This window comes from Balaenoptera musculus, chromosome 3 (genome assembly GCF_009873245.2).
Source record: "Balaenoptera musculus isolate JJ_BM4_2016_0621 chromosome 3, mBalMus1.pri.v3, whole genome shotgun sequence".
Lineage (NCBI taxonomy): Eukaryota > Metazoa > Chordata > Mammalia > Artiodactyla > Balaenopteridae > Balaenoptera > Balaenoptera musculus.
In genome coordinates, this window is record NC_045787.1 from 133,942,128 (window position 1) to 133,954,368 (window position 12,241).

The window sequence follows — 12,241 nt, forward strand, 5'->3', positions numbered from 1 at the left end:
TGCAAACCGAATCTGGGCCCCATGTTTCACTGCACACATTCAACGTTTTAAAAACTTTCAATTAGTTATCACCAATATTCATAAATTGGAAAATGCATTTAAAAATTATGTTTCCTGGCTTCTTTTGAAAAAACGGAAGATGTGACAAGGTCGGCCTTGCATTCTAAAAGGATGGCAGTCAACCAGAGCAGGACAGCAACTGTCCCTTTTAGCTGGGGCACATCTGCTTCTTTCTGCAGCAGGCCCACCTACTCCTTCCTATAAGTCTGACCCCGGAGTCCAGATGCTAGCCACCAGGTAGGCCTTCACTTGCACTATGCTTTTTTGTTTTTTCCTATTGCAGGGTAATGGTGAATGAAACATAAAATATTTCTTACAGCCCTGTCATTATCCAAAGTGGAAAAACAAAAGATAGACTGAGAAAGGTATGCTGTTCTAGAAAGACAGGGCAGAGATGCTGTTTATTTATGATAGTGGCTTACAAATGGGGGTAATTCTGTATACACACACGCACGCACACACACACACACACACACAGACGACATTTGGCAATGTCTAGAGACTGTTTTTGGTTATCGCAGCTAAGGAGGATCTGGTGGGTAGGCGTCTGGTGGCTAGAGGTCAGGGATGCTACTAAATATCGTACAGAATGTAGGGCAGCCGCCACAACAAAGAATCATCCAGCCCCAAATGCGGACGGTCCCCTGCTTTACGGATTTCTGTGGGTTTAACATACCTCGGCCCCTTCACTCTTTTACATTACCTGCCTGGGTGCTGCCCGGGCCCTGCCCTTCAGGCCTTAGTGACACAGGCCTGGCTTTGATGACTACTGAGCCAGAACAGGAAAATTAGGCTCCCTCCTGATGGCGCAAGGGTGAAAATAATGATAAAAACTCTGACATGGGTGTGGCCTCCACGGCTTCACTCTCCCAGTATTTGCCCTTATGATCCTCATAAGCACGCTGGGAGGAGATGCTGTTTCCCCAGGTTAGGCCCAGTGTCACTCAGTCCCCTGGCTTTGGGCCTCATCGCATGTAAATGACGGGGCAAGGCCCCAGGCAGGGGTGTGGAGTCCGTTCTGGGCCTGGCTGCCCAGCTCTCCCTTTGATTTTGTGAGCCAGTCCACAACCCTCCTGTTACCAGTGTGTGCTCTTGGCCTGAGTTGAGTTGCTGCCAGCAAACACAAAACCCAGGCTGATATCCACTGTGCTTTCCCCACAACGAGTGGGCCTTGCTGGAAAGGGCAAGGAACGGCTGTCCAGGAAATCAGATGGGAACTGAAAGACACTAAGATGTCTGGGGAGGCAAGAAGCAAAGTCAGGGGAGGTGATATAGGTTGAATCTAAGAGATGGGCACAGCATTGCAAGTGCTCGACTGAAGAGGGCCCACATCCAGGCCCAGGGCAGAGCAATTCGGCAGCAGAGAGTCAAGGAGGGTGCACAAGAATCGGAGGTGAAAATGGCTCATTACTTGTTACTATTTATTCATCCATCCATCTACCCATTCATCCTTTCCGCACCTATTTATGGAGCAGGATTCAGGCCTTGGGCAAGGTATGTGGCCCCCAGGCTCGTGGAATCAAAACCAAGCTCTGGGATTTGCCACTGTTTCATCTCAAGCAAATTGCTTCCCTCTCTGGGTTTCCTGATCAGTAAAAGGAGCAGGTAATGTTTCCATCTTGCAGGAGGTGATGTGAAGATTAAATAAAGATCTCCTTAGCCCTGGTCTGACTCAGACCCTCCCTAAATGCCTGGCTGACTCCATCTCCCCTTCTTTCCTCCCACGGATGCCACTCAGCTCACACAGGATTCCTGCAGCTCACTGAAGCAGGGACACCTTCTGGGGTCACGTTTCAGCTCAAACATACCGCAAAAGACCTTCGTCTTCCATGGAAACAATTCTCCCCCATGCGGTCGGAGAGTCTTTTGTGGATCACTACATCACACGGGAAGCAGGATGCAGAACGCCCACCAGTAAGCAGAAAGCACATGTGTGACGTGTGAGGACGTGCATTCCCACAGCAGTCGTGCTCTTTGTCCTTCTTGTAAATTCCAGTTTGACTTCTTAACCCCTCAGGGGCATCAAGGAGAAGCAGACCCACAGCTGTTTTGGTGGGGGGGGTGGGATTTGGGGGATGGGCACCCTCTCTCATCAGGCACTTATTAAGGACCCGGGGTGCATACAGTGATAAACTATTATTTCAAGCTCCCACTGCTGAAGCCCCCATGGCCCTCTAACGGATGGTCTTCAAGAAGGAGCCTGGCCTGTGCTGATGGTGTCTGTCTGGATGCGTGTGCCTACTCACCAAGTTTGTACCACATATCACGGATGGAGAAGCCAATTAGCCGTCTCATGTCCCCGTACCTAGGAGGAACAAAAAATGTCTGCTTCAGTCACCATCTCAGAGATTCTCATGAACCCCTACCCCCCTTTCAAGAGATCCAAATGCAACCTACTTATTCAGGATTTTGTTGTATTTGGCGTGTGAGAACTGCTCCAGCTGCAGAGAATCCTGAGTGATAAAAGCCACTGCCAGATGAAAATAGTTGTTCCACAGCTGTAAATGAAAGAGTGGAGAACAGTCATGGAGAGGGTCTGAAGTGGGAAAGCATATTAAACGCTGGGTAATGTGAATAATTTATGAAGATGGCAGAAGACAGAGACAGAACCAGTTTAATTCTGCGTGCTGCAATTTTCTAACTGGCACTGACTCTGAAATTAACATCCCGGCCAAAGCGAGGATAATTGATGGATTTCTCTAGGTGCCGACCACATCGTCTCTCTGACAACAGGATTTGGGCAAGGAGGAAGATTTTTAGGGCTGCTTTTTTATTGTTGTTGTTTTGCTTCGTTTTGTTTTTTTGAAAGACAAATAAGTCGCCCCAGCTGGGTGCCCTGGTGAGCTGGTTCTCTGCCCTAGAATTAGAGGGTGATGAGGGATTAAGTATTTCAGAGACTCTCAGCCTCTCTGGAAGTCCTCCCTAATTCACCCGACAGCTCAGAGGACCAGCCTGCAACCTATTCCATCTTAGAATATTTTGCCTTTTCCTTCTCTTTAGTTCAATGGTTTTGAAGTGTGGCTCTGGCCAGCAGTATCAGCATCATCTGGGAACTCATTAGAAATGCAAGTTCTCTGGACCCACCCTTGACCTACTGAATCAGACCCCAGAAATCTGTGTGTTCACAAGTACTCTGGGTGACTGTAATGCTAATTTGAGTTCAAGAACCACTGAGGGCCAAGTTTACAGGTAAGCTTGTCATAACTATAACATTTACATGATCTCTTGGTGCTAAATGGAGAGACTAATACTAGAAGCCACTCCACCTACTCATGGTGAAATAGATCAGGTAAAGTGTGCAGCGCAGAGCAAGGGCTCCAAAGATTAGCAGCAGTGACGGTGATATTGACACAGGCTACAGAACCGAGAGATGGAGACCCAAACCAAGGTACTGTTGAGCCTCAGTAAACCCATCTGCAGAAGAGGTACCTGTGTATCCAATGCAGAGGGCTATGGTAAAGATGATGTGTTTAAAGGGCATGAATCTCAGTAAGAGCTCCAAAGCACTGGTTTGCCCTATTATTCTTTTCATTATTCTAGTGACTCCTTTGGTACCAAAGCAAATAGTACAACCTGATGCCTTCGGTGCTCAGGGGCAATTATTACAAGATGCCATGGCCCTGCAAGGAGCAGGTGGGGGGGCAGCTTTGCTGGACAAAGCCCACACACTTCCAGCCTCCTCTAAACATTGACTAGCAAGGGGAGGGTTAACACCAGCTGGGGAAATCACCTGCCAATGAGACCTTCATCCTTCACTCAAAGATGTTCATCGGAAGTTTCAGATGGCCAAGACTAAGTGAAAGGCAGCTCTACCCTTGATAAAGCCCTTATTGCTGCCCAGAGTATTATTTTCATATGGGCTTGTGGTTCCAGTTTCAAAAAGGAGCAAAACAAGCCCTTCATTTTACCATGGGCCAGGCACTTTCCCACACATCCCTCCTTTCATCTCTCAAAACTTGGTAGCCATTATTAGGCCCATTTTACAGTTGAGGAGACCGAGGCTTAGAGGGCTTAAGTATTTTGCCTAAGGTCACACAGCTTGTTAAACATACAGCAGAGCTGGGATTTAAACCCAGGCCTACTGATTGACGTTCAAGTCTCTTTCTACACGCCGTGATCAGTCTTTAGCTGAGGATGCATTAACACGTATTTATTGAACATCTTCAATGGGCCAGGCATTGTCATCATGTGGGGATAGGGCAATGGTTACACAGACAGCAGTCCCTGCCCTTGTGCAGCTCGTACTCTGTTGAGGAAATGAGCTTTCCTTCTTTTACTTGAAACTTTATCTCCCAGAGTCCAAAAAGACCAAGTCTCTCCAGGGGTGCAGTGAAGTGACCTCCTGGCTTGTGGCCCCCGTAAAGTCAACTCTGCACACAGAACCCGGAAGGATCAGATCGTATCACTCCCTTCCTCAAAGTCCTCCAAAGACTGCCCATCACCCTGAGAATCAGATCTCAGGCTCTTCTGTTTCCGTAGTAACCTCGCTTATCCAAACACAATAAAGGTCAGGGCGTCTCTCAGCCACTCTGACTGTCCTTCCTCCTGGCGTCCCCATGACTTGCACGTTCTGAAAATGTACTGTTTTGGTCTGCGTAAGCCCAGAGCTCACACCTCCTCCTGTTTAAGACCAGGATATGAAACCACAAGCCAAGGAATGGGAAAACCTGGTCATAGGACATGGAATGGGTTATTTTTAGGGTGAGAAATTCCTGAATTTAGGGGATTTCATAAGAATAATCAGGATACAACAGGAAATAGGTATGTGACAAAGTAAGATGAATTGGTATCGCTTTTGAGAGTAATTCCAGAAATCCCCCTCGCCCAACCATGTTTGAGAATACCTAGACACTGTCAAATCTAATTAAGCTTCTTGCTAGCCTCTATTCTACCTGACTTGGTCCTTCAAAAATGTTTTCTGTCACACATTCCTGATTTTCTTTTTTAAAGTTGAGATATAATTCACATACCATAACATTAATTTTTTAAAGTATATCATTCAGTGGGTTTGAGTATACTCACAAGGTACTACAATTTTCACTACTACCTAATTTTAGAACATTTTCATTGCCCCAAAAAGAAACCGTCCACCCATTAGCAGTCACTTCCATTCTTCCTTCCTCCTCAGCCCCTGGCAACCACAAAGCTACTTCTGTCTCTGTGGATTTGACATTTCATAGAAATGGAATCAGAAAATACGTGACCTTTCTTTAGTGTCTGGCTCCTTTCACTAAGCATGACGTTTTTAAGGTTCATCCACGTTGTCACAGGTGTCAGTACTTCATTTCTGTTTGTTGCTGAATACTATTCTGGGTATAAATATATATGGATATACCACATTTTGTTTATCCATGATGGACATTTGGTTTGTTTCCACCTTTTGGCTATTATGGATAATGCTGCTATGAACATCTACATACGAGTTTTTGTGTGGATGTATATTTTCAGTTCTCTTGGGTATATACTTAGGAGTGCACCTGATTTTCTTTTGACTTCTCTCCTTGAAGATCTTCGTGGACCATGAGACCACAGATCCAGTGCTTCTTCTTCTTAGTGGATCAGAAATGGTGCCCCTAAGTATCTCACCCACAGCCCCTGTCCAGTTCTGCCCATGAGGCTCTGTGGGTCCAACCTTGGAACTGAGGGAAGGCCGTCATGGTCAGTGGCTCTGTCCAGTGCCTGAGAGCTGAGCAGTGGCCACAACTAGACACGGCTGGGCACTCATGATACTTCTTGCCTGCACCTTCCTTGATTCTTGCTCCTGAAGAATCAGAACCAAATGAACTAACCTGGCTTTTCAGGCAATTTCCAGTGTTTTCTCCCTCAGCAAACTGCCTCTTCCAGGGGAGGGGGAGGGGCTGATCTGCTCAGACTCACAGATAGAACACAAGCATCTTGGCCTCCGTGGCTTTGCTCACAGTGGCTCTCACACCTGCAGCATCTAACTTCCATCCTTTCATTAAAGCCCAGCTCGAGATCCGCTTCCTTCATGAGGCCTTCCCAGAAGGCAGAGCACATCAGGTCTGCTCAGCCCTTCCGGATTTCAGGAGCACTTAGTAGGTGCAACCACAGACGTGGGTCCATCGTTCCGCACCTGACCTTGTGCTCCGCTCACTTCCCATGACAGGATCATCCAGCGGTTAAGAGCACATGCATCAGTGTCTCACAGACTAGGGAATGGATACCAGTCTCTCTCTTACTAGCTGAGCTGTCTTTGGCTAGTTACTTGACCTTTCTGAGCCTCATTTTTCTTACTTGTAAAATGGAAAAAATAATGGTAACTACCATAAAGGATTGTTATAAGTGCTGGTCGTAGAGCATTTGTAAGCCCTGTCTTTTCCGATTGTAAGTTCCACCAGTACCAAGGGTTCTGGCTTCTACTTATTTGTATCCCTAATGCTAAATTCAGTACGATGGCTCGAATACAGCTGTGCTCCAGAAAATATTTATTTATCGATCATCATTTTGTTAGAGAGATTCTCCAGTTGTTTCCAAAGATCCCAGATTTTTCTTTCCTCCCTGGCCCAAGCTGCCCGGTGGCATTTTATTAAGAGCCCAGCCTGGATGGCTCAGAGAAGCCACAGAATCTTTGGCAAAACACACGGGTTCCTTTTCCCTGGGGAAGAAGTAAGGTGATTTCTGATTGGGAATTTCATATTTTGAAATCGTAGGACAATAGAAAGTTAAAGCTGGAATAAATTTCAGGGTCATCTGGTCCAAATCTATTACTTCACAGATGTAAACAGTGAGATCCAGATAAATTAACCACCCACCCAGTCATACCGCTAGTGGGTGTAATTAGAATTCAGCTATTTTTAATTAACTCTCAAAAAATTATAAATGTAATATGCACACAGTAAAAAAAATTAAATGACTGAAAAGATTAAATAATAAAAAGTTATTTTCCATCCTACCTTGGACCCTAGTCTAATTCCTCAGAAGAAAATGTTGCTAACAATTTCCTGGATATCCTTCCAAAAATTTTTGTGTATAAACAAACATATATATAGACATCTTTTCTTAATAGTCTGCTATACTTTGCTTTTTTCTCTCATCAATATTTCTTGCAGATGTTTCCACATTAGCATATACAGATCTGCTTCATTCTCTTTTATTGCTGCATGGTCTTCTGCTCTAAGAATGTACTTTAATTGTAACCAATTTCCTATTTATAGACATTTAGCTTGATTTCAACTTTTTTCTTCTTTAGCACTGGTGCTGTAATCAACATTCTTGTTTATATATCTTTATGCATGAGAAACTGTTATGTAGTATACATTCCTAGACGTGGAACTGCTAAGGCACAGGGTCTATGCAGATATCGTTATTGTTTGTGTTGTCTTTGTTGTTTGTTTTCATAGATACTGTCAGGTTACCTTCCAGAATTCCAATCCAATTACAAGCTCCATTGTCATGGGCAAGTTACCCTGCCTCTCTGAGACTTTAGATAGTATCTAAAGGGGGTACTTATAAGGACAAAATGAGGAAATTGCTACCTAGTAAACTCCTACTCAGACTTTTTTTTTTTTTAATTTTTTTATAGCTACTTTTATTTTTTATTTATTTATTTATTTATTTTTGGCTGTGCTGGGTCTTCAGTTCGTGCGAGGGCTTTCTCTAGTTGCGGCAAGTGGGGGCCACTCTTCATCGCGGTGTGGGGGCCGCTCTTCATCGCGGTGCGCGGGCCTCTCACTATCGCGGCCCCTCCCGTTGCGGGGCACAGGCTCCAGACGCGGAGGCTCAGTAGTTGTGGCTCACGGGCCCAGCTGCTCCGCGGCATGTGGGATCTTCCCAGACCAGGGCTCGAACCCGTGTCCCCTGCATTGGCAGGCGGACTCTCAACCACTGCACCACCAGGGGCGCCCCAGCCTTTTTTTAAAAAAATTTATTTATTGTATTTATTTATGGCTGTGTTGCGTCTTCGTCTCTGTGCGAGGGCTTTCTCTAGTTGCGGCAAGTGGGGGCCACTCTTCATCGCGGTGCGCGGGCCTCTCATTATCGCAGCCTCTCCTGTTGCGGAGCACAGGCTCCAGACGCCCAGGCTCAGTAATTGTGGCTCACGGGCCTAGTTGCTCCGCGGCATGTGGGATCTTCCCAGACCAGGGCTCGAACCTGTGTCCCCTGCATTGGCAGGCAGATTCTCAACCACTGCGCCACCAGGGGCGCCCCCCTACTCAGCCTTTTGATCTCAGTTCAAAACTCACTTCCAGGGGAAGCCTTCCCAGCCCGCCTGGACTAAAGTAGATCCATCCATTATTTGCCCTCATTACACCCTGTTCACAGGATTCATGACATATTTTAAGCAGAACTAATTTATTTTCTGTCTCCTCTACTGAATGTAAGCATCATGCAAGCAAGAGCCTCATTTTTTTATTCCCTGTTGTATATCCAGTGGCTAGGATCATGTCTAACCCAACATGTACTCAGGAAATATTTGTTGAATGAGTTCATTAATGAGCCCAGCATGCCACATGTGTTCTTGTTAAATCCTCCCCAGAAACTATGCTATTGGTATTATGATTCTCCCCATTTTAGAGAACAGGGAACTGAGGCCCAGAGAGGTTGAATAACTTGCCCAAGGTCACACAGTTACAAAATGATGAAGCTGGCATTTGAATCCAAGTGTATCTGTCTCCAGAACTTGCATTCTTTAACCACTCTGCTCTTCTGCTAAAATTGCTCTTCTTCTTCTTTCTTGGTTCTTGTTAGCCTTTGTCGTTGGTCGAGTTTTCCACTGGTTCATCAGATATCTTTACAGCAGAGACATCAAGAATGTCTGATCCTATAAGTTTCTTTCTCAATGGCCTTGAATTATTATTTACCCCAAATTCTTATTTTTAAGAAAAAGGACCCAACACCCCGGGTTGCTGAAATGCAGTCAGCATACCCACCTCTGTGGTGCAAAGGCCCAGTTGCCATGGCCATTCTGAAGATGCCATTGATTCTGGGAGTAAAGGTTTCCAACTACAGATTCAGGTTGGGAACATCAGTCCAGAGGTTGTCTAGGGTCCTCAAGCTGAAGCAGGCAGGGCCGCAGAAGCTGTCCCCAAGCATGTGACCATCTTCCTGCCTGGTGGAGGCGTCCTGCCATGACCTCCCTGTGGGTAGTGCTGTGGGACTCTTCAAGGCGTCAATGAGTGCTCCCTCTGTGTCTGTGCTCCCTCTCTCATGTTTTTTGCCATCACTGGTTACATTTCCCATTATAAAGACAAGCCTGCCCTCATTCCTCCACCAATGGCTGGGAATATTCTGGAAGCTTTTCATTTCACAGGGTCTCCAGTACAGGTTTAAAAATGATCCCAAGGTGGTCTGGTGCCCAGAAGCTGATCCAGAAATGCCTCAAGACTAAGGCTGGAATTACCAAAGGCAGAGACACTTACAGCTTCCCAAGTAGAGAGAACAGTCTTAGTAGCAATCAGACAGCCACCTAAGATGGAAAAAAATTATTTGGAGCCAAAGAACACATCTGAAGCGCAACCACTGATTCCTGGACCAATCAGAGTTTCCAACATGGAGAGTCTAATTCTGCAGCCAGTCATTGAAGAGCTCCCTGTCCCACAGCCAGCAAAAGCTAACAAGGGTAGACTGTTTCTGGAGCTACATAGAGCTGTCTCCTAGATCCGAAAGGCACCCTGTTCCTAAGAGACAGTGCAGAAGAGTGAAAAGAGCTTGGGTATTGCAGACAGGCCTGTGGTTGAATCCCAGAAGACCCACTTAATAGTTAGATGGCCTTTAACAGGAAAGTCAACCACTTCTCTGAAGCTCAGTTTCTTCACCAGTAAAATGGGTATATCCCAACCTAACAGGGTTATGATAAGGATCAAAATGCCCTAAGTCGATGCCTAATAAAGGTTAGTCACCTTCCTCAAAAGCTTGGATGCTAGAAGATGGATTTACAGTCTGCTATTGAGACCCCAAGATCCTTGAAGGCAGGGCAGTGTTCTGTTTTGCTTCTGAATTTCTCAAGGCATGTTGCAATAGCCTGGACTCATGAGAATTGCTCTTAAACAAAAATTCTCACTGAGTTAAACTCGAAATCCTCTCTTGGTCTTCCCTGACCATGAAGACAGATGTGAATCTCAAGGCCCAGCATCTTGAATAGGGCCTGGGAATGCAAATATTTTTAAGTCCCAAGCAGGAAACATCATTTTTCTAATTCCCAGGTCTTGTCACCTACAGAATGGCACCCACAGAGCTTCTTGCTTTTTGCCCTTTGAATCATAAAACCACAGCTCTGGAAAAGATATTAGGGATAATCTCATTGTACCTGTCCCTCCTCTGGGCAGCAGCTGGCAAGGTCAGCTGCGCTTAGTGGTGGATGCTGTTCCTGCTGATATTAAATGCATAATTAATGAAACCGTAAGAAGAAAACAAGGCGTGTTCCAGGCAGGGTACAGAGAACAAATCCATTCTCACACAAGTGAGGAGAAGGTAGGAGAACAAAGATAAGTTTGAAGAATGATCCTGTCCTTGAGTGCTTCCCACTAAATATATGTGGAAGTCTCATTCGAAAAAGAGACATTTCATTTTGTAATGTTGGCCACTTTCCCGTTTTACAAATCTTGTGGGTGTGAGAGCCCTAGGCAGTGTTGTGGTGACCAGAAAGATGCCTCCCTACTGTCCTGTTTGCTGAGGACTGACATATGCGTTCCCAGACCTGACACATTTAGGACCACCACCACCGTCATCATCATCACATCAAAATGATAATTATTGTAATTATAATGAGCTAACATTTATTAACCAGCTACCATGTTCCTGGCATTCTTCTAGGTATTTTACACGAATTAATTCACTGAATCCTCTCAACAATCCAGTGAAGTAGCTACTATTAGTGTCATAATTTGATGTTGAGGAAACCGAGGCACAGAGAGGTGAAGTAATTTGCCTAAAGCCACACAGCTCATGAGCTCAAACCTTCCATGTATGAAACCCCCACTTCTCTGGGCCACTCTCAGATGCAGATTTTCTTTCAGGAAAACTGGATAAAACCTAAAAGAATGGCATGAAGGACTAAAGCTGAGCTTCTCTTGGAAAGTACCCCCCTAAGACCATGGAGGAGAGCCAGAGTCAGGAAATCAGGTCCGAGGCTATAATTACCAACGTCCACGGAAAGAGATGAACAAACCAGTCAACAGTTTTATGGCCCAAACACTGCCTTGCCACTGGCCCCTAGGTGTGTTGTTCCGAGCTGCCCCTCCAAAAAAGCAATGGCCTTATTAACTCCCCTGATCGTACTCGTAACCAGAGCCTGCAGGCACCTGGGCCACATTTGGAAGGGGATCAAACACGTCTCCTGATTCAAACAGCCAAAGTGACATGTTTTGTTTCTGTGTCAAAGATTTATAACTCTCACGCAGACCCTGCCAAGCAGTCAACCCAATGTGGTGGTGCAACTCTATCTCTAGCATGTGGCTGCAGTGATCTGCAGGCTCTGGTGCCAGCCACTGCTGTGCTTTCGTCCCACCTCTGCACTGACACGCTGTGTGACTTCAGGCTATCTGCTCATCGCCTGGGAGTCTTAGTGTCCACAGCCCTCCAGTAGAGAAAATAATAGTCATGGTAACTACCTTGTAGGGTAGTTGTAATAAGGACTGAGAAAGATAACGCCTAAAGTGCTTCTTGTGAGATCTGCACGCACAATGCTGTCAGAAAATGGCAACTATTCTTTTCATCATCATTATCATTATAGTTCAGTTGCCTGATTTAAATGCAAGGTAGTGGGAGAGAATCTTATTCAAAGATAACATTTATTAAGTATTTATAGGCCGGTGCTGTCTAGCAGAGCGGATCTCACAGACCTCAGCCCAGGCATCACCTCCCCAAGGAGACCTACTATGAGCCAGGAACACAGCATAGGCTCCCTGTGAGTACAGGTCTTCACACTCCCGAAGCTTACCTTCTACCAGAGAAAAGAAAGAGAACGGGCATGTAGGCAAGTAAGAAAGATAGCATGGAGTGCTATGAAGAGACTAGAGCAGGCTAAGTGGTGACACACAGTGGCCATGGGGTTGTTAGGGGACCTTCAGAGAGGAATCAGGCAGGGGAGGCCTCTCGGAGGAGGAGGTGTTTGATGGGAAACTGTTGGGACCTTCCTTACAAGTGAGTTCCCCTAGCAAGTGCCTTGGTACGTTCCTGTTCTGGAAAAACCCTACGAAGCAGCGAGGGGAGGTGTTGTGAG

At 45.8% G+C, this 12,241-nt stretch overlaps 1 protein-coding gene across 1 annotated transcript in view; it reads right to left on the reverse strand.

Moving 5' to 3' along the window:
- DOCK2 (dedicator of cytokinesis 2) overlaps positions 1-12,241 on the reverse strand; it is a 418,212-nt gene that overhangs the window by 72,152 nt on the left and 333,819 nt on the right. The window contains exons 31-32 of the mRNA XM_036849002.1: positions 2,458-2,558; positions 2,307-2,365 (exon numbers count right to left, since the gene is read on the reverse strand). Coding sequence (XP_036704897.1) covers positions 2,307-2,365; positions 2,458-2,558 — 160 coding nt within the window. The remainder of the gene's footprint in view (positions 1-2,306; positions 2,366-2,457; positions 2,559-12,241) is intronic.